This window comes from Carassius gibelio, chromosome B5, assembly GCF_023724105.1.
Source record: "Carassius gibelio isolate Cgi1373 ecotype wild population from Czech Republic chromosome B5, carGib1.2-hapl.c, whole genome shotgun sequence".
Lineage (NCBI taxonomy): Eukaryota > Metazoa > Chordata > Actinopteri > Cypriniformes > Cyprinidae > Carassius > Carassius gibelio.
In genome coordinates, this window is record NC_068400.1 from 39,911,675 (window position 1) to 39,932,614 (window position 20,940).

The 20,940-nt window shown below is 37.6% G+C and overlaps 1 protein-coding gene across 1 annotated transcript; it reads left to right on the forward strand.

Annotated features, from left to right (window-relative positions):
* Positions 1-10,765: 10,765 nt before the first annotated feature.
* On the forward strand, positions 10,766-12,666 carry LOC127958559 (chemerin-like receptor 1). The gene is made up of 2 exons (XM_052557461.1): positions 10,766-10,957; positions 11,265-12,666. Exon 2 carries the CDS (start codon positions 11,289-11,291, stop codon positions 12,264-12,266), a length of 978 nt encoding a protein of 325 aa, XP_052413421.1. The 5' UTR covers positions 10,766-10,957; positions 11,265-11,288; the 3' UTR covers positions 12,267-12,666.
* Positions 12,667-20,940: the final 8,274 nt, after the last annotated feature.

The following is a 20,940-nucleotide window of genomic DNA, read 5'->3' on the forward strand; positions in this document are numbered from 1 at the left end:
CACGCAATCTGAACAAGATAGTGAGGCAGGCTTTTTCTTTGGGCCCAGGACAAGTTCCTGTCACTCAGGGCAGTTTACATTCCAGGGTATTTGAATGTGGGAGCAGATTTACTGTCCAGATAGACACTACCGACAGGGGAATGGAAACTCCACCCAGAGGTAGTGAAATATAATTGGATACAATTTTACGAAGCAGAGGTGGACCTCTTTGCCTCCCATCAGACAGCGCAATGTCCCCTCTACTTCTCTCTGAGTCACCTAGCCCCCCAGGGTCAGGATGCGATGGCGCACACATGGCCCAAAATGCGCCTGTATACATTTCCTCCAGTTTCTCTGCTCCCGGGATTCCTAGCCAGAGTTTGCCAACAAAGGTCTTGCCTCTTGCTGATAGCGGCACATTGGCCCGAACAGAGTGTGGTTCTCAGAGATAATATCTCTCCTCGTCGGCTTGTCATTGGCGATTCCGGAGTGGAGGGACCTTCTGTCTCAAGCAGGGGGCACAATATTCCATCCCAGACCCAACCTGTGGAATCTTCATGTTTGGCCCCTTATGGGTACCAACTGAGGAACACAGGGCTTTTGTCAGATGTTATTGATACCATTCTTAGTGCTAGGGCTTCCTCCACCAGAGTTAATCCAGTAAATGGGGTGTCTTTGAGAGGTAGTGTGTGGCAATGTAGATCCAGTCAACTGCCATATTGCTTCAGTTCTGGACTGCATGCAAGAGAAATTATCAACAGGCATATGCCCAGCTACTCTTAAGGTTTATGTGGCCACTCTTTCAGCTTGCCACGCCTTGACTGACTGGATGGCACTTGGGAGACACCCTCTGCTCTCTCGTTTCCTTCGTGGGGCCAGACAACAGAGGCCTACAGTAAAAACCAAGGTGCCTTCTTGGGACTTAGCTATAGTTCTCGAGGGTTTGGTTGAAACCCCCTTTGAACCTTTAGAATCAGCGTCTGATAAACTTCTGACTCTAAAAATGTTTTTTTCTCATGGCAAGAACTTCTTGGAAGAGAATTGGGGATATGCAGGCTCTTTCTATCTCACCATCATGCTTAGACTTTGCCCCAGGGAGGGTGAAAGTGATTTTGCATCCTCATCCTGATTACCTGCCTATGGTTCCATTTTTGGCTGTACATCCAGTCATTCTAGAGGCCTTCTGCCCTCCACCGTTCACAACGCCAGAGCAGGAGAAATCTTATAGACTGTGTCCAGTCCATGCTCTTCAGACTTACGTCCACCACACTAACCAGTGGCGTAAGTCGGAGCAACTGTTCGTCTGTTATGGCCTCCTCTAGTGCTTCAGCAAGTGGTGCCCCCTTACAACAGGTTTGTGATGCGGAAGGTTGGTCCTCTCCGCACAGATTCATAAGATTTTATAGATTGGATGTTCATGCTACTCCAGGCTCTCATGTCCTTGAGTCAACATCACAAGCTAATGTCTGAGGCCTTCTTGTGGTTTGGTAGCACACCTGTACAACCTAAGGGGTCCAGAAATTTTCAAGCACAGCGGCGTGGGTATTCTCGTTACCAATGCGATGAGCAGCGCAGCATCGACTGAAGCTTTCGAAAGGGAACGTTCCCAGTTACTTAACTGTAACCTTGTTCCCTGAGAAAGCAGAATGAGATGCTGGGCTGCGTTGCTGTGCTGTGCTGAATATGTCCCAGGACTGCTTTTCAGACAAAATGTCCTGTTGATGCACCTGTGGCTTATCCATTTATTTACATTGTAAAATTGTATATTTTTTCAGCATATTAACCATTTAATAAGAATATGTTTAATTATATAATTATGCTTTTTTTTAAGTTACTTACGACAGATTTGAAAATTGTTAGCATATTGCTTAATAATCATTTGTGAACATATAACTATGTTTTGTAAATGATTAGTTAATCCTCATCTAATCACTTGTAAATTATTTATAACTTAATCTACAAATCATAAAATATTAACATATCACTTATTAATCATTTATGAACGCAGACGTTTTTGTAAATGATTTATTCAGCGTTAACTTATCACTTATAAATGACTGAATGTATTATCAAGTTAAAGTTTTACTTAATTTTCATTTTAGGGAAAATTACAGTATCCCTTTAACTGATTCACGAGCAAAGACCATACCACAACCAAATATATAAATTAATTGTTTATTGTTCAGAATGTTATAGATGAGTTGGAAGAGGATGAAAAGGTAAATAGGAAAGGATGATGGTCAAGTTGATCTGGGCGTCTTGAACTGATGACCCCGAGAGACTCAAGATGGGGGTATGATCTCGTTTGTATACTTGGGCCAGACGATAAGGACCATCTAAGTTGGGAAGAGCTGAGGTAAGCTTAGGCTTGATGAAGAACTTAATATTTTTGTGGATGAAGGCATGGTATGGTTGAGATGACCAGAGGCCAAGGGTTCTGATCGCCTCATTGGAGTTTCAGCATCTGGCTGCTGATGTTATGAATCTTGTGGCCAGTTTCCAATTTCTGTAAAGAAGAGGTGGTCTTTAGGAAGTGTTTAGCCTGCATGTCAAGAGCGGACATATTCAGAAATAGATCTGAAAGAAATCAGAAGTATGGACAGCAGAGTTATGCAACATTGGACTGATTATTCTTTATCAACACAGAAGCCTGTTCTTTTATGTAAGACTTTTAAAATAAATAGTATATATGTATGCATATTATGATCAGATACATAGTGTAGTCTGTATAAATTTTATATTGCTAGACTAACCCCCACCAAAAAAAAAATTCTGTTGGGGAGCCCCATTCGAGCACTGATTACATTTATTACTGAAGCAATACTGATCCCTAGTGTTTATACTTCCAAAGCCATGGCGTCACTTCTAATTAACACATATATATATATATACAGGGGCGGACTGGCCATCGGGAGCACGGGGACATTTCCCGGTGGCCAGACGGTCATTCTGGCCTGCCGGTGTGATGAGAAATTTTCGTATTAGCCTTTCCAAAGTGGGGGCAGAAAACAAGCTCTGCTCAAATAAATCACCTGCCTCTTTATTTAAAGCAATGTTTGAAAGCAAAATAGACTGAGTTTAACAGATTACATTTATGTCTGTTTGATTGTTTCTATAACAACATACACATAAATCATGACTTGATTTTTGCAAGAACTGTAAACCGAAGCTCTATGGTTAACAGTGATTTTTGATGTTTCCTGCTTCTGTTGTATTCTGAACCCGTTCTGTATGATGTCAAGAAAGTCTTCCAGCATACTGTATATTACAAACGCAGAGAGAAAAAAATTACCGTTATTATTATATTACAGTTCCAAAACATTTTTATATTTTTCTTTAACACAGAAGATCTGTCCCGAGACGCTCTCGAGTTATGTTGAGACTGATGATTCCCCAATCTTCCACAATGGACTTCACATAAGATGAACTGTTTCCAGTTTCAGCAAAACAGCAAGAATGTATGAATGGATGACTGCACCTTAGCACTCTTCACTCCCACTGCATGTCTCACCTGGGCCACAGAGAAAACAATGTTGCTGCCTGTATGGCACAATTAACCTTTAATCTTACAGCTGAATCAATGTAGTAACACTGTTAACTACCAATGATATTGTACCAAATGTTCAGACTGAATATACAGAGGAGAACTGGTCCCCAGTGTTTTTGGTTAGTCTGGTTTCTCCAAAGGTTTTTTTACTCTAGTATCGACATCTTACAGATTTTTCTTTATTAACCACTGTTGCCTTTGTCTTGCTTTCTGTATGTATGACGACTAATGCATTTAGCACCAACTATTAAAACAGTCAGGGTGTTTTTGACCATATAGACACAACAATATGTCTTTCTGTAAAGATTCTTTGAAAATGTTATGCATTTTGAAAAATGTATAAATGTCTTACATTGATAGTTTGCATATTGCTTGAACATTTAATTAAAAAAAATAAAAATAAAAAAATCAGTAGAATCATTATATTATAATTGCAAGTTATAATTATATAACAATTATTGCTATCTATATAAACTATCTAGCTGTATTTTTAGTTACTTTCAGTGCACAAACAACCATTATTCACTTACTATACTTAATGGTATAAATATAATAGGCATACTGACATTATGTAAAATGAATATAACATTCGTTTTACACAAAATAATAATATATCTGTATATAATACAACAATAACACGGTTCTGCACAATTTTCACACACACACGCACACACACACATCGAGTAGCTGTATGCTATACTGGTACGTGAGTAACAACAACAACAAAAAAAAACGATAAATGTTTGATTTCACAACCTATAGCGTCGGCTATATACTAGCCTATGAAACATGTAATTTAAAGTACATTAATGGTCATTATAGCAAAGTTCAAACGACAAAAATAAAAACGCGAATTTGCAGGAATTGTAATCAGGCACTAAAAAATAATACCCATTAAATGTTTGTTGAGCCAATGGGATCACTCGGGGTCCTAAGCGGACTCGATTTCTCGGGCGGACTCGATTTCTCATGACACCAGCTGCCGCTGTGCAGTCGATCATGCTGACGTGCAATAGGCTGGTATTAGGGGTGTAACGATTCACTCGTTTTCTCAATGCATCGATTACAAACCCTGTTGATTCATATGCATCGATCTTGAAACATGATTTTTGAATTGTGAATCGCCGATCTCGGACAGTAATCGATTCAAAACGCTCGAATGAATCGCGATTTCTATAGCGATTCAATGCTTTCAAAATATATACACATTAAATTACTACACGCACAAATTAATGGAGACCTTGAAGAGTGTTTGTGAATCGTGCCTCTTATCTGTCCTTCACGCACTCCACTGTTTACCGCCGATTGCGCTCATGCGCTCGCGCTCCATTCATCTCTGACGCAGCTGACGTGCGATCTAGGACTCTAATGGCCAGTAACACTAAAGTGAAGCAGTTTTACTTTTCTGTAGTTTGTCAATGGCTCTCTTACCAACGGTGTTACCTGAGCAGTCGAAAGCTGTATTTATTAGTGTAGTAATGTAGGGAAGTCGTGGCCTAATGGTTAGAGGGTTGGACTCCCAATCGAAGGGTTGTGAGTTCGAGTCTCGGGCCGGCAGGAATTGTGGGTGGGGGGAGTGCATGAACAGCTCTCTCTCCACCTTCAATACCACAACTTAGGTGCCCTTGAGCAAGGCATCGAACCCAAAACTGCTCCCCGGGCGCCGCAGCATAAATGGCTGCCCACTGCTCCGGGTGTGTGCTCACAGTGTGTGTGTGTGTGTGCATTTCGGATGGGTTAAATGCAGAGCACAAATTCTGAGTATGGGTCACCATACTTGGCTGAGTGTCACTTCACTTTTTTTAATGTAGAAATGTAAGTGTCTAAATCATACGCACAGTTCCATTGAATTATAAATGTGTTTAAACAATGCTGATGAACCGAATGAATGAACTGTTAAAATAACCACAGCATTAATGACGACCTTGAAATAAGGTTTATCAAAAAAATCAGATGCATGAAAGTAGCGTTCGTTGCTTGAACAAACAGACAACGGGTGCGTTTTCTCTCAGAATCATCATTCACTGATAGAGAGGAAAAGTTAAATAGCTAGCCAACTATAGCATTTTATTTTGTGAAAATGAGATGATGTTTTCACACTAAAAGAGAACTGCATCACTTATGCTGAGTTCAAATACTCTCAAATCGAAAAAGAATGCCTCGCTGCCGTCTGGGCATGTGATCGGCTTGCGTGTTATTTGCTGGGTCTTGCTGAGTTTACACTGCAAACAGACCATAAGCCATTGGTCCCCCTGATTAACACTTATGATCTGGACAAAACACCTCGCTGTCAACGTCTGCTGATGCGCCTGATGCATTTCAATGTTAAAGCAGTACATGTCCCATGCAAATCACTAGTTGTGCCCGGTGCGCTGTCGCGCAACCCCTTAACTGGAACAGGATTTCCTGATACTGAAGGAGAAGTGCGCGCTTATGTGGAGGCTGTGATTCAAACTAAGCCAATATCAGAGGCAAAGCTGGACGCCATTCATGAGGCCACATCCACGGAAAAAGATCTTCAGACAACAATTTCTCAATGTGCCTTCTGTCACGAGCACAGACCTACTCAGAGGAAAGAGCCCCTCATTACCACTCCACTTCCTCCCAGTCCTTGGCACACTATAGGAGCGGATCTGTGTGAATATGGTGGAAAGAACTATTTAGTGGTCCTGGATTACTATTCTAGAGACATTGAACTTGCACATTTAAGCCTCACTAGCAGCCGCAGTGTGATCACTACGCTAAAAGGGATGTTCATTAGGTGGGGGATTCCGCGTGAGTTACACTCAGATAATGGTACCCAGTTGAGAAGTATTGACTTTGCAGACTTTTGTAAGAGCTGGGGCATCCAACATGTTACTAGCAGCCCACACTTCCCACAGTAAAATGGCACTGTTGAGCGGGCTGTCAAGACATCGAAACATATCTTATGTCAACCTGACCCCCAGTTGGCACTTTTGAGTTACAGAGCCACTCCAATTGCTGCCACTGGAGCAAGCCCTGCTCAGCTGATGTTGGGACGACAAATTCGCACTACACTGCCTGTCCTTGAGAAGACTTTGCGTCCACGCCATATCAGCTTTGAACGGGTATTGGAAAAGGACAAAAAGGCTAAATCAGCCTACAAGCACTTCTTTGACAAAAGACATTCTGTTCGTACGCTTCCCTGCTTAAACCCAGATCAAGTTCTCTTAAAGTTGGATGGGGAGAAAGCATGGTGCACATCAGGGACAGTGGTGAGAAAAACAAAGGAGCCATGATCCTATCTTGTTCAGACACAAAGTGGAGCTGTTTTAAGACGTAACGGGCGTCACCTTCAATTGGTAGAGCCCACAGAAACTGATTTTGGAAAGAATAATGTGGACAGTTCTATACCCATACCACTTGCCCAAAACACGCATTCTGCACCTGTCATGAATGCAGAGCAAATTCTCTGTTCCTGGTTCTAAAATGACCTCTAGTGGCAGATTAATAAAACTACTAGTTCGTTACAGAGACTAGAAGTGGAGGGAGACAAAAAGTCAGAAAGTTCTGATAATGGCAAAAGGGTATTCAATGCATAATTAGATGTTTATGAAACAGCATTCCTGTTACTGTTTATGCATTTCAGATTTCTTAATGTGGTGCAAAATGTTTGAAGTTCAACAGTATACATGCCACAGTAATTTGATTGTTTATTGAATGCACTTTCTCTTTAGCTATGGTTCATAAGTTAACTGATATTAACTAATGAGTTATGTGGGGATAGTTTTGTTAAAATGAAGATTACATTCTGCACTTTAAAATGTATCTCTGTTGGGGGGGGGGGTTGTTGGGATGTACTACATTACCCATAAGGCATTTGGGTGTATGACATAATGCAAGAGGCGACTGGAGTGGAGAGTGTGTCTCAGATGTTAACTGACTTCCACGTGTCGGATGTGTTAACTGTTGCTCATGATAAACCGTAACAGATAAGAGCCATACACTGTGTGAGTGTGTATGTGACAGTATATAATTAGAAAAAAAAATGATCGATTACAAATGACTGATTATTGTCCAGCAGTGTATTCAATTTCTTACAGCGAATTAAAAGTAATAAAAAAAGAAGATAATTCCTTGTAAAAAAATAAAAATAATATTATGATAATATATAGGCTACATCATTGACTGTATAAAAACAGGGCTACATACATAAAATGATTGTATTTGACACTTCTGAAATGATGGCTACACCCCTGGTGTGACAAAATGTTAGCCTATACATAATACTCTCAAAGCTCTTTTTTTTTTTTTTATCTTGGCTTACATACATTTTTACGTATGCCATGTTGCATCATTAACTCCTTAACTGTCACTCACATTTTTGAACATAGACTTTAAAGTGCAGGATCCAAACTTAAATTCTTATAATTCAAGAATGAAAACATTTTGTAAGATGATATTGATGTACCGTTTACATGGTAATGCAATGTCTGATTTTAATTTTAAACTACCATTTAACAATGGACAGGCTTTATCTTAGAAAATCGTGCAAAAAATGGAGCGTAAATGCAAAGGAGGAGCAGAGAAGGAAAGGAGAAAAGCCCAGGCCACAGACGCAGCAACTTGCTGCAAAATTCCAGCCATGTTCGCCAGTAAGGGAGCAGGTCGGTCAGAATTACATTTATATTTACTATGGTTCACTGAAAAAACCGAACCGTTCAGTTCTCCACACACTGTTCGACACGTGCTGGCCACCCATGTTCAACTTAAATCGGACAAAGCATCTGTAATATGGTTTACTATAAATAACACGTAAAACAAACAGGGTTCAAATAATATATTTTTCTGTTGATGGATGCGCATTCTGGATTCCCGGCCATTACAACAACAGCGATGGTGGAGAAAAAAAAAAAAAAAAAAAAAAAAACTGACTCAAAAATTAACTTTTGTTCAATACTAATTCGAACACTGGGTAAGTGCATTCTCTTAAAGTGAAAGTCTTTATATGAATCGAACAGCAACAACCAAGAAATCACTCACTGCTCTTGATTAAAAAGCTTTTTTTAATTTAATAAAGAATAATCTTTAATTTATAGTCCAAAATGCAATGTTTTACATTTGATTACTTTAATTTCTGTACCTAAAACTAATGCAAGACCTACCTAAAAAAAACCTGGAAGTCAGTTTTCTCCTAACAATCCCCATATCCGCTGATTGGCTTCATCACTCCGTCTCCTCTCCATCAGTAAGCTGGTGTGTGGTGGGCGTTCTGGCGCAATATGGCTGCCGTCGCATCATCCGGGTGGATGCTGCACACTGGTGGTGGATGAGGAGATACCCCCTGACTATGTAAGTGCTTTGAGTGTCTAGAAAAGCGCTATATAAATGTAAGGAATTATTATTATTAATTATTATTAGTTTATTTTATTTGTATCTTTGCTCTATTGTATTTATTTGTGCTGTTGCTTGTAGTTAGAATATTCTTAATAATATGATAATATATATATATTTTTTGAAAGTAAAGTTTTTCCATAAACATAACAAATACAGCTGTACCAAAACGGTGACTCTAAAACCGTGAAACAAACCAAACTGTGAAAAAGTTGAACTGTTCCACCCTAGTATTTACATAATCATTTGGCAGATGGACGCTTTCATTCAAAGCGACTTACAATAGATAAAATCTATTTAAAAAAAAAAAAATATATATATATATATATATATATATATATATATATATATATATATATATATATATATATAACAAATGTATATAATGTTAGATGTTTTAAAAGAGCATCTTAATGAGAAACTAGCACACTGTTTTACATATGGGGATACAGTATTTTTTTACAGTATTACAGTATTAAAATTGACCAGAAATTGATTTTTCCATTTGTAACCTACAATATGTAGCCTAGTGTACAATATTTATTTATTTATTTTGAAGGTGACGAAGGAAGCAACAGTAGAACTAGTGCTGCTAGTGCTCCTGCTTTGAACAAGATGGGGTGGACAGTTCAGCTTTTGAGTCAGAGCAGGAACCTTCAGGTAAAGTTTAAGCTATAAGCAAAACTAAACATGCTGTCTATACTCTTAGAAAATATGTGCTTTTATGATTTATAAGATCATCAGTAGTAGGACTGTGATCACGGGGACATACAATTGATGGCTGCATAATTAATATAGATTATTGAAAGTGCTTATTTCATATTGCAGAGAAACTCAATGTGCAGAGTGAGAGAGAGGGGGATTAAAGGAAAGCTGATAGAGACAGTGAATGCCTTGATACTTCTTGATACTTCATTTGATTATTTTGCCGTTCACAGTCTAAAGATTTTCATTTATTTTTTAAGTATAACCCAATTCAAACAACTGAAAGAGCCAAAGAGTTCAGCAGTCTGGTGGACACATAAATTGGGTGGTGGTGACTTCAACAACAGAGGTGGCTTGGGGTGGAGTCAGATTCCCGGCCTGATTTACTGTCCCAGTCCGCCACTGTACATATATATATATAATTACTGATGTTTTGACTTTGCTCAGTTGAATACAGGGTTACAAATACCTCAGGAGATTGGCTGTATTGTCTCCCTTATCAAAAACCAAAAGGATTAAAAATAACTCAAGATACAGACATATGGAACTAAAACTCATAGACAACAGCAACGACAATAAAAACCTTCTCAAAAAATAAACAGCTGTGTGACTCATGTGTATCTTAAATTTTATTATTAATTTTATTATTTAACTAGCCCAAATAATAAATATATTTATCACTTTTCTTTTTTAACTGTGATGCAACATTGATGATGTGACAAATGAAACCAACAAAGTTTACTTTCTACACTACTAAAGTATCTTTATAAACTTTACATTTGTGCTCAAAAACCATTCTGCGTATGATCTGAAATCTGGATTGGTGTCTGATTAATGGCTGTTATGTTCCTTTGGCCTTTTCCACTGGAGTTTCTGTCATTTGATCCTGTTTCTCTTACTTTCTTTAGTGCTTCTGCATATGATACTTTACTTAAAAACTACCTAAATTTCTGGACTTCTCTGAATTCTCTCTGCACATCACATCCTCCAAAACGCTGCGCTATGCTCTCCTCCACAGTTACAGCATTTAACCTCTGCATCTTTTTCACATTTACCATACTCATGCTGACCTCCACATCTAGCACACCTTAGCTTTCCTTTGCACTTCTTTGCTGTGTGCCTCACCAGACTCACTATGTTCAGACCAACTTTTCCCTCTATTCTTTCCCCTCAAATCTGTTTTTAATCTTGTTCGTTAGGCTATCACCCATTGCCTCCTTCCTGTTACTCCCCTCTCTTGCAGTCCAGAAACAGACGCTATTGCAAAAGACAGGAACAGAGTCTGACACTCAGTCTGCACTTAACAGCAAACAACCCAGCAACAGAAGTTCTGAAGCACTGCAAACGGTTTTGTGAAGCTTACTTTGTGAGGTAAGTTATCTTCAGATAACATCAGAACCAATTAAAGATAATATATGTATATGATCATACAGTGAACATTTCTTTTCTGTTCAATTTTAAAAACAGAGCAGCAAAATAATTAGTATGCATACGATTAACAATTCCACGTTGCAATATAATATTTTCCTTATTTAAAATGTGGTAGATACAAGATATAACACAATTGGGGCAGACTGGAATTTTCTAATTATTCTAAGTATCACTTATGTCTATGGAGTTTACAGCCCAGCTTCGGTTTAAATGCATTTGGATAAATTTCATATCGTTTTTGTTACAGAACTCTGTTTCCAATTCAGTTCTAATGGAAAACACAACAAATTCATCTTCAGATTATGATTATGATTATTATTATGACAATTATTATCCAGAAAATGATTCTGTAGCCAGCACTGATGAGGACGTACATCTTGGATACTGCAGGGAAGCAGCATGTATAATTATGGTGATCTTTAATGTGATCATATTCCTTCTTGGCATCATTGGAAATGGCGCGGTGATCTGGATTACTGGTTTTAAGATGAAGAAGTCAGTGAACACCACCTGGTACCTGAGTCTGGCTCTGTCTGACTTCATTTTCTGCGCTACTCTCCCTTTCACCATTGACTACATGTTGAAGGGGAGCTGGATCTTTGGGCTCTTCATGTGCAAGTTCAACTCTTTTGTTATGACTCTCAATATGTACAGCAGCATTTTCATCCTGGTCATCATTAGTGTGGATCGCTGCATCACCGTCAAGTTTCCCGTCTGGGCCCAGAATCAGCGCACCGTACTGAAAGCTTCTGTAGTTGTTTTGTTAGTTTGGTTCGTGTCTTCTTTGCTTAGCATTCCACCTGCCAAATTCAGAGAGACTACGAATATAGGATCAAAAGACATATGCTATAACAACTTTCAGAAGAATCACCACAAAATTGTTGTGTTCATGCGCTCTACTTTTGGGTTTTTGATTCCATTCCTGACCATCTTCATCTGTTACTCCATCCTGATCCGTAAACATAGAGCAAACCAAATGTCCAAATTCACCAAACCCTTCAAGATCATGACGTTACTGATCACAGCTTTTTTCATCTGTTGGTTGCCATTTCAAGTAGTTTCCATTTTAGAATTGGACGGAACCAAGCACGGCCCTGCCTTTCACACAGCCCAACAAGTATCCGGCAGTCTCGCCTGTGCAAACAGCTTTCTAAACCCGTTCCTCTATGCATTCATGGCCAAGGACTTTAAGAAGAAATGCTATTCCTTTCTTTCCAAGATTGAGAGCGCCATTGATGAGGAGACCTAAAGTATTTTCAGAGCAACTTCAATCACCAATTCTGTGGATAACAGACATTCCACTGCTTTCTGAAATTTTAACACGAGTCATGGACTAAAGAGGATTCCATAGAAATGACTTTGGCATTAACAAGAAGTGCAGTTATTTTGTCAGTTGCATGTTTGAGCTTGGAAAATTAAAAGTTGAAGTTAAAACATTTTTAAATAAAGGTTCAATATAAGATACTTTACAAGTCATTGTATTTTGTTTATGATAGCTATTAAATATTTACAGTTTTTATCTTACCATATAAGTTACTGATTAACACATGGGGTGGAGTGTTTTTGAATGTATGTCTTAAACATAATTTGAAAAGATAATTAAAATATCGACAAATGTTGTCATGCTCCAAATCTCACTCTTTGTTTTGCTAACATATGCATAAAATATATAAAAATCTTGTTCTAACCATGCTGTTTCCATAAATGTTGGGAATTATCTTAATTATTTAAAGGGGTCATATAATGCAATTTAAATTTTTCATTTACTAATGGTTTAATCATCATTTGTTCATGATTAACAAATGTTTTTTGAGACGGAAAGAAAGTTGACATTCCAATGATTTATAAGTTATTAATAATAGTAACTTAACTAGTAACTATACTGAAAAAATATATAGGCTATTCATTGAATTCAAAACATTTTTAAGAACTTGTAATCAATATATTTTATTTGACTAACTTAAAAAATTATTTTTTAAATGTAGCTAAAGTAAATTGTTTGCAAACACTTACCTTGTAAAATTTTAATTTTTTTCCAGCATATTAACCATTTAATAAGAATATGTTTAATTATATCATTATGCTATTTTTTAAGTTAACTTAAAACAGATTGAAAATCGTTAGCATATTGCTTAATAATCATATAGTCAAATTTTGTAAATTATGAGTTAATCATCATCCAATCACTTGTAAATAATTTATAACTTAATCTACAAAACAAAATATTAACATCACTTGTTAATCATTTATGAACGCAGCCATTTTTGTAAATGATTAGTTCATCATTAACTAATTACTTGTAAATGACTTGTAAATTAATTTACAAAACATTCACAAATTGTCAACATATCACTAATTATTCCCTTATGAATGTTCTGTTAATGATTAGTTCATCATTAACTAATCACTTATAAATTACTGAATGTTATAATAAAGTTAAAGTGTGATGTCTGCATGTCAAGAGTGGACATGTTCAGAAATAGATCTGAAAGAAATCAGAAGAAGTATGAACTGATTATTCTTTATCAACTCAGAAGCCTGTTCTTTTATGTTATACTTTTTTAATAAATAGTATATAGTTATGCATATTATGCTAGACTAACCACCACCAACAAAAAAATGTCTTATGTTGGGGAGCCCCATAATATATTCAATTCGAGCACTTATTATATTTATTACTGAAGCAATACTGACCCCCAGTGTTTATAGTTGTTGATATTTGACCATAGACAGCAAAAAAGGCTTGCTGAAAATGCAAATTCATTCTCTCCCACGAGTTGGTGCTTTAGAGGGCTGGAATATTGTAATATTATTAGGGCTGTCAAATGATTAAAATTTTTAATCAAATTAATCAGAATTTTCAGTGGATTAATCATGATTAATCACTATTTGCAACTACACCTGAATCCTAACCATTTTTTTTCTGAAATGCATACCAAAAGATAAATAACAGGACACAGATACATAATTTTCATGTATTGATTCATCAATATGTGGTTCTTTTTTTCTGAATTTCAAAAGTTTAACATTTACTTAGATCAAATTTACCTGAGCACTATATCAAACCATGCCATTTAACTACAGATAGTGTAAGAGTTTTAGGTGAACCAGTGTTTAAATATAGCCACATAACTATGAAATTATGGATAGAGAAACTCGAAAGAATGAACTCAAAAACACAAACATGCGCCACAATCACATAAGCAGCACTCTGGGCACTCTTGTTTTTGGGAGGTGTTCATTTGCTCTGCCACAATACTTTAGGATCGATATTTTCACGTTCTGAAGGCTTCAAGTGCCAGTAAAACCAAGTAAAAATGCATATGCTTTTCCAAACAGCTGTAATTTTCGCTGCATTGCATGTAGGCGTTCTGCGCATGCGCAGTGTGAAACACAGGACGCTATAACACAGTGATCCTCAAATCTGGCTCGCGAGATCCACTTTCCTGCGAAGTTTAGCTCTAACCCTAATCAAACACGCATGAGTTTGCTAATCAGTGTCTTTATGATCATTAGTAAATCACAGGCAGGTGTGTTTAATTGGAGTCTGCGCTAAACTCTGCTACCAAAGTCGTCTCTGTTTATCGAGCTTGGCATGAATGTATTTGAGAGTAAATGGGGTAAAACCTTAAGCTTCTTCGGTGTTTCCGTCGCGGCGCTCGCCGCTGTTTTTTACTATCTTGAGAATTCAGAGATCGACGAGTCACACTGCGCATGCGTGAAATGCGTTAAAAAATTTGACGTAATTAACGACAACCAACTAATTAACGCCATTAACGCGCTATTTTTGACAGCCATATTCAATATATATATATATATATATATTGAAATCAAATAAAAATGCCAACGACATGTTTCTGATGAGAGTCTGTTCCCTTCAGAATCAGATCGCTGCGTTTTGAACTGAAACATGCCGCACTCATAGTTATTCGATGACATCATTGCCCTATGAAGTTTAATCAAGTCATATTGCCACTCTTGTCCCAACTGTAAAACCTCTTGAAATTATTATAGGGCTTGGGCATCATGACGTCATTACTTGGCGTGGTCGCCGTGTTGATGGCCTGCTTTACTGCTACTCGGACTACTGCGCAGTGTTTAGACATACTCCCTCTCATACGTGTGTCTTAATTTGATTAATTAAAAATCTATTTCAACCATGGTAAACCGTTGCTGTATTGTGGGGTGTATTAGCGCAACACATAATCGACATGGGGAAAATAAAATGAGAATGGATTAACTTTACACTGCTTTCCTGCTTGGAGTGGCGACCACGGAGACCATAACATCTGAATACTAATTTATATAGCTTTAAGTCAACATTGAAAATAAGGGAAATTTCTTGGGCTACTCATCCAAAATACGGGAAATTTCAACATTCATCTTTTTGTTGCTATCCCTCTGCTGACATCAAAAATTCGTAATTTGGTGTGCAGATTTGCGTGAAATCGTGCTCTCACAACAACCACGCTATCTTAAAAAGCCCAACATCACGATAAGGTTGCTTTCAAGTAAGCAAAACGATGCTTTGAAAACATCTGTTCACTGGAATGGCAAGGAGTAGCAACAGGACAACAACACAGACACTTGACAGGTCCGATTGAAGGGCTAATGGGATATTTTAAAGGAAAATACTAAAACGGGAAGACAGCAGGAAAAGAGCCGTGAGAACCCCGGAAAAAACGGGAGGGTTGACAGCTACTGTTAGATTATTTCAGGATCTCTGTCAGGTATTAACGAGAGTTTGCCTCCTCCTCCCTTCCCACTCGTCCTCTTCCACAGGTGTTTCCTGTTTTTCCTACATATGACGCGTTTCGTCTTTTCTTTGTCTTCTTTTATCCCTCTCCTTGTCTTCCTCCTCCCATCTGTGTTTTCTCTCTCTCTATGCTTTAGCCTTATGTCTCTTTACCCAAATGTATACGCGCAGGCGCAGATGATACCTAAAGGTGAATCGCTGAAGACTGGTGGGAGGACCTTTTAGGCCCAGTTTGAAGAGTTTAGTCTAACCTTTGCATAAAGTTGAAAGGCTCAATGCCAGTATTATTCCTTATGTCAAGTTATTCCTGATCACATGTATGTTGTATATAACTTGTTGTTTTGGCTTATATCCAACACATGTAATCCATATCTCATTGGTCGAAAAATATCATACCACCTTTATTTTATCTTATATAAACTCAGTGTATAACAATAAAGATTTGAAGTGAAGGTATACTCAGATGTTGTGTCTGTCTTGCCCTTTCTTCCCACGGCCGTGAACACTTCTGAAGGACTGAGAAAACTTTTGGGGGCGAAGACATAGAACGGGACCATTTTGACACTTTACCAGATTTAACAGTTACTAACTACACTTTTGAAACACATTGTTAAAAGTCCATGTGTGAATGGTTGTTAGCATTAACAGTGCTCTTTGTTGGGAATTTCATATGGATCCAAACCGTTAATAGTGCAGATTTTGTCCACATACCGGTCCCTGGCGTCTCTATTTAGCGTAAACCTATAAATCCCACAACCTTTTCGCAATTCTAACATCTTTTTTCTTTCTCCCAACTCTGCTCTTCTCATTCAACTTGCTGTATGTTTACATTCGCGAGGCCAGCAACATGGCCGCCGCCTCCCAGAATGCAACTCGGCGCCCAAACCTTATTAAGACATTTCTTATGCTATTTATGGGGCGGCAGTGGCTCAGTGGTTCATTTAGGTTGTCTACAAACCGGAAGGTTGGTGGTTCGATCCCCGGCTCCACCTTACCAAGTGTCGAGGTGTCCTTGAGCAAGACACCTAACCCCATCCCGACGAGCTGGATGGCGCCTTGTATGGCAGACACCGCCGTTGGTGTGTGTGTGAATGGGTGAATGTGAGGCAAATTGTAAAGCGCTTTGGATGGCCATGTGGTCTGTTGAAAGCGCTATATAAATGCAGTCCATTTAACATATTTAAATCTTTTCATGGCCTTAAGTTTGACACTACTCACTTTAGGAGTTTTAAGGACCGGGGGAGATCTGCATTAGAGTCAGGCTAGAGATTTTGCAGCTAAAAAACACACAATCTACCGGAGGGAAGGCGTCTTTCAATATTGTTGTTAAATAGAGAAACAATATAATAAAATAAAATAAAATAACTTAGAATTAGCTTTTAAACTTGGACCTCATTATTGAAAGCTAAATTCAAGCATCAAAATCAGCCCCCGCTCTATATGTTCTCTTTAATTAAAAAATAAAAAATAAAAAGCATTTTCATGCATAGTTGCAATAAAATTTCAGTTAACATTTTAAGTGCCATTATTTATAAATTATTTATTCACTGACATTTAATAGACAGACAGTTGTGCTTTCAAATGTTATGCCATATTGTATGTATGTAATTTGCCTCATACATTTATTCCACCTATGTGCAGTGAAAATTCCATGACATTTTTTTTCTATGAAGACTGAGGATTTAATTGAGGAATTCTCATTGACGAAGAGCCCTTTTAGTGGTGAGGGCACTGTTTATTTTATTATTATATTATATTATTTTATTGGCACATATATTAGCTTGTGCCAAATAATTTAAGAATTTGTGGATTTTCTAATGTGGGACAGCTAATGCTCAAATCTGGGACATTATGTTTTGGCTTATAAATAGTAATTTTTTTACAAAGTCAGTTTCAGATTTAACACCCCTGGTTAAATGTGCATACCCATGTTTGCTTTATTAATTTATTAGGCGTACTTTGTGTTTGTTGCCTTCATAAGTCAAAAAGAAAGTAACCGTTATGTTCATTTATGGAATGTTAAATACAATTTTATAACATAAATCTTATATTATTTAAAATAATGTATTATTATATTATTTACAACAATAATAATAACCATGTAATTAAGTCAAAAAAAATTAAATTGAGCTTAATATAGAAAGCAAATTTATTTAATAAACAGTTTTTGTAAAGTAAACTTGTAAATAGGGATGTCAAATTTCGATTATTTCCATGATCGATCGTCGTTTAAATTAACGATCAATTAATCGATTAATCGTTAACCATAATACTGCAAAATGCGTCTATTGCAGGCACGCAGTCAGCGGTATGACAGGATGTGCAAAAGCCACACACACACACAAAACGCTTTCTCACTTGAATTAAAGAGGTTTTAGTCTGAATAAAATGCTAGTAGCAGGATTATAAAATGAATAGATGCGATTATGATCATTTGATAAAATGAAGAGAGCGCGCCATACTTTTGAGGTCATTTTACTTTGTTGACAGTTTCCAATCCCGCACGGAGAACGCTGAACGCGCCTCTTTAAATGGTTTTGTGGTGCTCGTTGTTGTATTTTAAAGCACAATTGCAATGTTTTCAACTGACATTATTGTATAAAATTATCCGAAATGTGGAGCGCGTGTGACTGCGCTGCACATTAAGTGAACTACATCGGCGCTGCTGCACCAAAACACAGTTGCTCACATTAATTTGATCCTGCTGGATTCTGTCCTAGAAAATGTCAGATTTTAAAAATCCGGCATACAGCGCATTAGATCGTGACAGTGCATGCGTGCAGACGAGGATGAGCGAGCGCGGCTTTGGCTAGATTTATTTGGAGGTTATTGCTCATGTCTCATTCGGCACAAATCGAAATGTTTCCATATTCGCAATGTATTTGAATGTTAAACTATTATTTATAATGTAAACTAGGCTTGTACTTAACACGCATTCGCATATAGACGGAAAAGATGATCCTCTTCACATGAGCAAAAACGTCCTTGGCATAACAGCAGAGTGGACCGGTATACTACGGTCTATTTAAACTGACCAGTGTAACCTTTTAATGTTTAGTTGACATTTTATTTTGATAATGAACAGACTGCGATGTAAGTTTGAATCGCTAGAATATACGTGTGCAGCAGGCTCCGGTGCGATCGAAACAGCTGAGACATTAAAAAAATATATATTTTCCGCAAAAGTGTTTACTTTCATTTGTGCACACTCACAATAAAAACAGAAGATTTGTGCTCTTGTAAAATAAAGCAAACAAACAGAATGCGTTGTCATCCTTTTTTTTTTTTTTTTTTTGTGAACTTATGGAGCGCCCACACTTCTGTTTTAAATCCGTTAATCTTAATTAGCCTATTTAAGTCGGATATATTTCGCATAGCCTATTTAAAAAAAAAAAAAAAAACATGAAAACAAATTGTTATTTTTATGTTGGGCCTATTACTTAGTAGGCTATACATTTTCCTTAAAGCATCCCATTTTGTCCCAGGGCTTAGAACCTGTGCCCGAGTCAGGTCCATGCAGAAACTTGTGAACGATGCTCGGCGTCACCGTTTAGTGACAGCAGTGAATGCTCCAGGAATGTGTCGGTCACAGCGCCTATTAATCGCTGTTTTGAATCCAGCAATTATTTATTTAGAAATGATAAGATCTGATTATGACAAGTGTGGTATAAAAGCTTTGTTTATTAGAGGAATAATAGGTTAACTGGAAAATGCTAGATCGCGACCATGCTTTTGGACCCCATAGTCTTCATTTACGCGGCTTTGTTCTGGTTTGCCGGTTGGTCACGAATTTCCACAAATTCAGTATATTTAGGCATTGTTTCTTTTCCTAAATCTTCATAGTCTAACCCTCTTATTTCCCAGGTTTATTTTATTATCTTTCGCTTTTAATAACTGTTTTCGCATCTCTTACTGGATGCGAAAGGGAAATTAAAGATTTCATGAATTAAGAATTCGTTCGATTTATTAATTTGTTCCCTTATTTCACTTAAATCATGGGTTATTTAGGGAACAAAATTAATGAAACATGGACAATTGCCACATTAATAATTCGTAGGAATGAATTAACAAGTTGTAGGAATGAATAGACTACCTGTCCTGTCACTGTGTCCCGCAGCCCTGCAAAGCACACAATATAAAACAGTTATCTGATGAAATGATTAGTAACTACATTTCTATTGCATTTAATGTTGAAGAACTTTTATGTTGTTTCTATTTTAATGTACTTTAAAGTTTAAATCACATTAAAAGCTTAATTTGTACATTGTGAATGAATGATGATGCTTTTATATATCGTCACCGTCACTCACAGCCGCTCGCACGTGTTGAGTGCGCATGAGCCGCACGCAGCCCAACATTGAATCGGTTAACCGACCATCGATAGCCTTAATCGATTGCATCTCTTATCGACAATTAATCGATCATCGATTAATCGTTGACATCCCTACTTGTAAATTTGCAACATGGAATGCCTTTAAAGGGGGGGTGAAATGCTCGTTTTCACTCAATATCCTGTTAATCTTGAGTACCTATAGAGTAGTACTGCATCCTTCATAACTCCAAAAAGTCTTTATTTTTATTATATTTATAAGAGAAAGATAGTCTGTACCGATTTTTCCCAGAAAAACACGAGCGCCTGGAGGCGTGACGTGTGGGCGGAGCTAAAGAATAACGAGCGCCAGTAGGCTTTTGCGTTGAGAGCATGTGAAGCTGTGACACAGATCCAGAGGCTGAAATTTAACAAGAGCAGCATCAGCAAAGGCAGTATGCTATGTGGTATGTACTGAAACTGTATATATTTGCTTAGTGGTTTTGGAAAATGACTAAGTTCCACTTTATGTCGTCTTTTTTTTTTTTAAGCTGTACATGTGGAAAGTGCAGTTTGATTACAACATCGCCTGTTGTTTACTTGATGTGCTTATGCGCTGATAGCTAAGTTAACAACACAGAGATATTTGAAGCAGTTTTACTCACCGCATGTGGTTCCAACACACAATCGTGACCCTTTTCCGTTGGGACTGCATTATCCTTAAGAAATAAACGATGTGCAATCTGAAATGAAGGGAACCAACTCCGTTGATGCTCTGTAAAAATAAACTCCATCCACTGGTCCCTTAATGCTGTTTCTCTTTTGGTAATCTGTGCAGGATTGTCTTGCCCTGGCAAC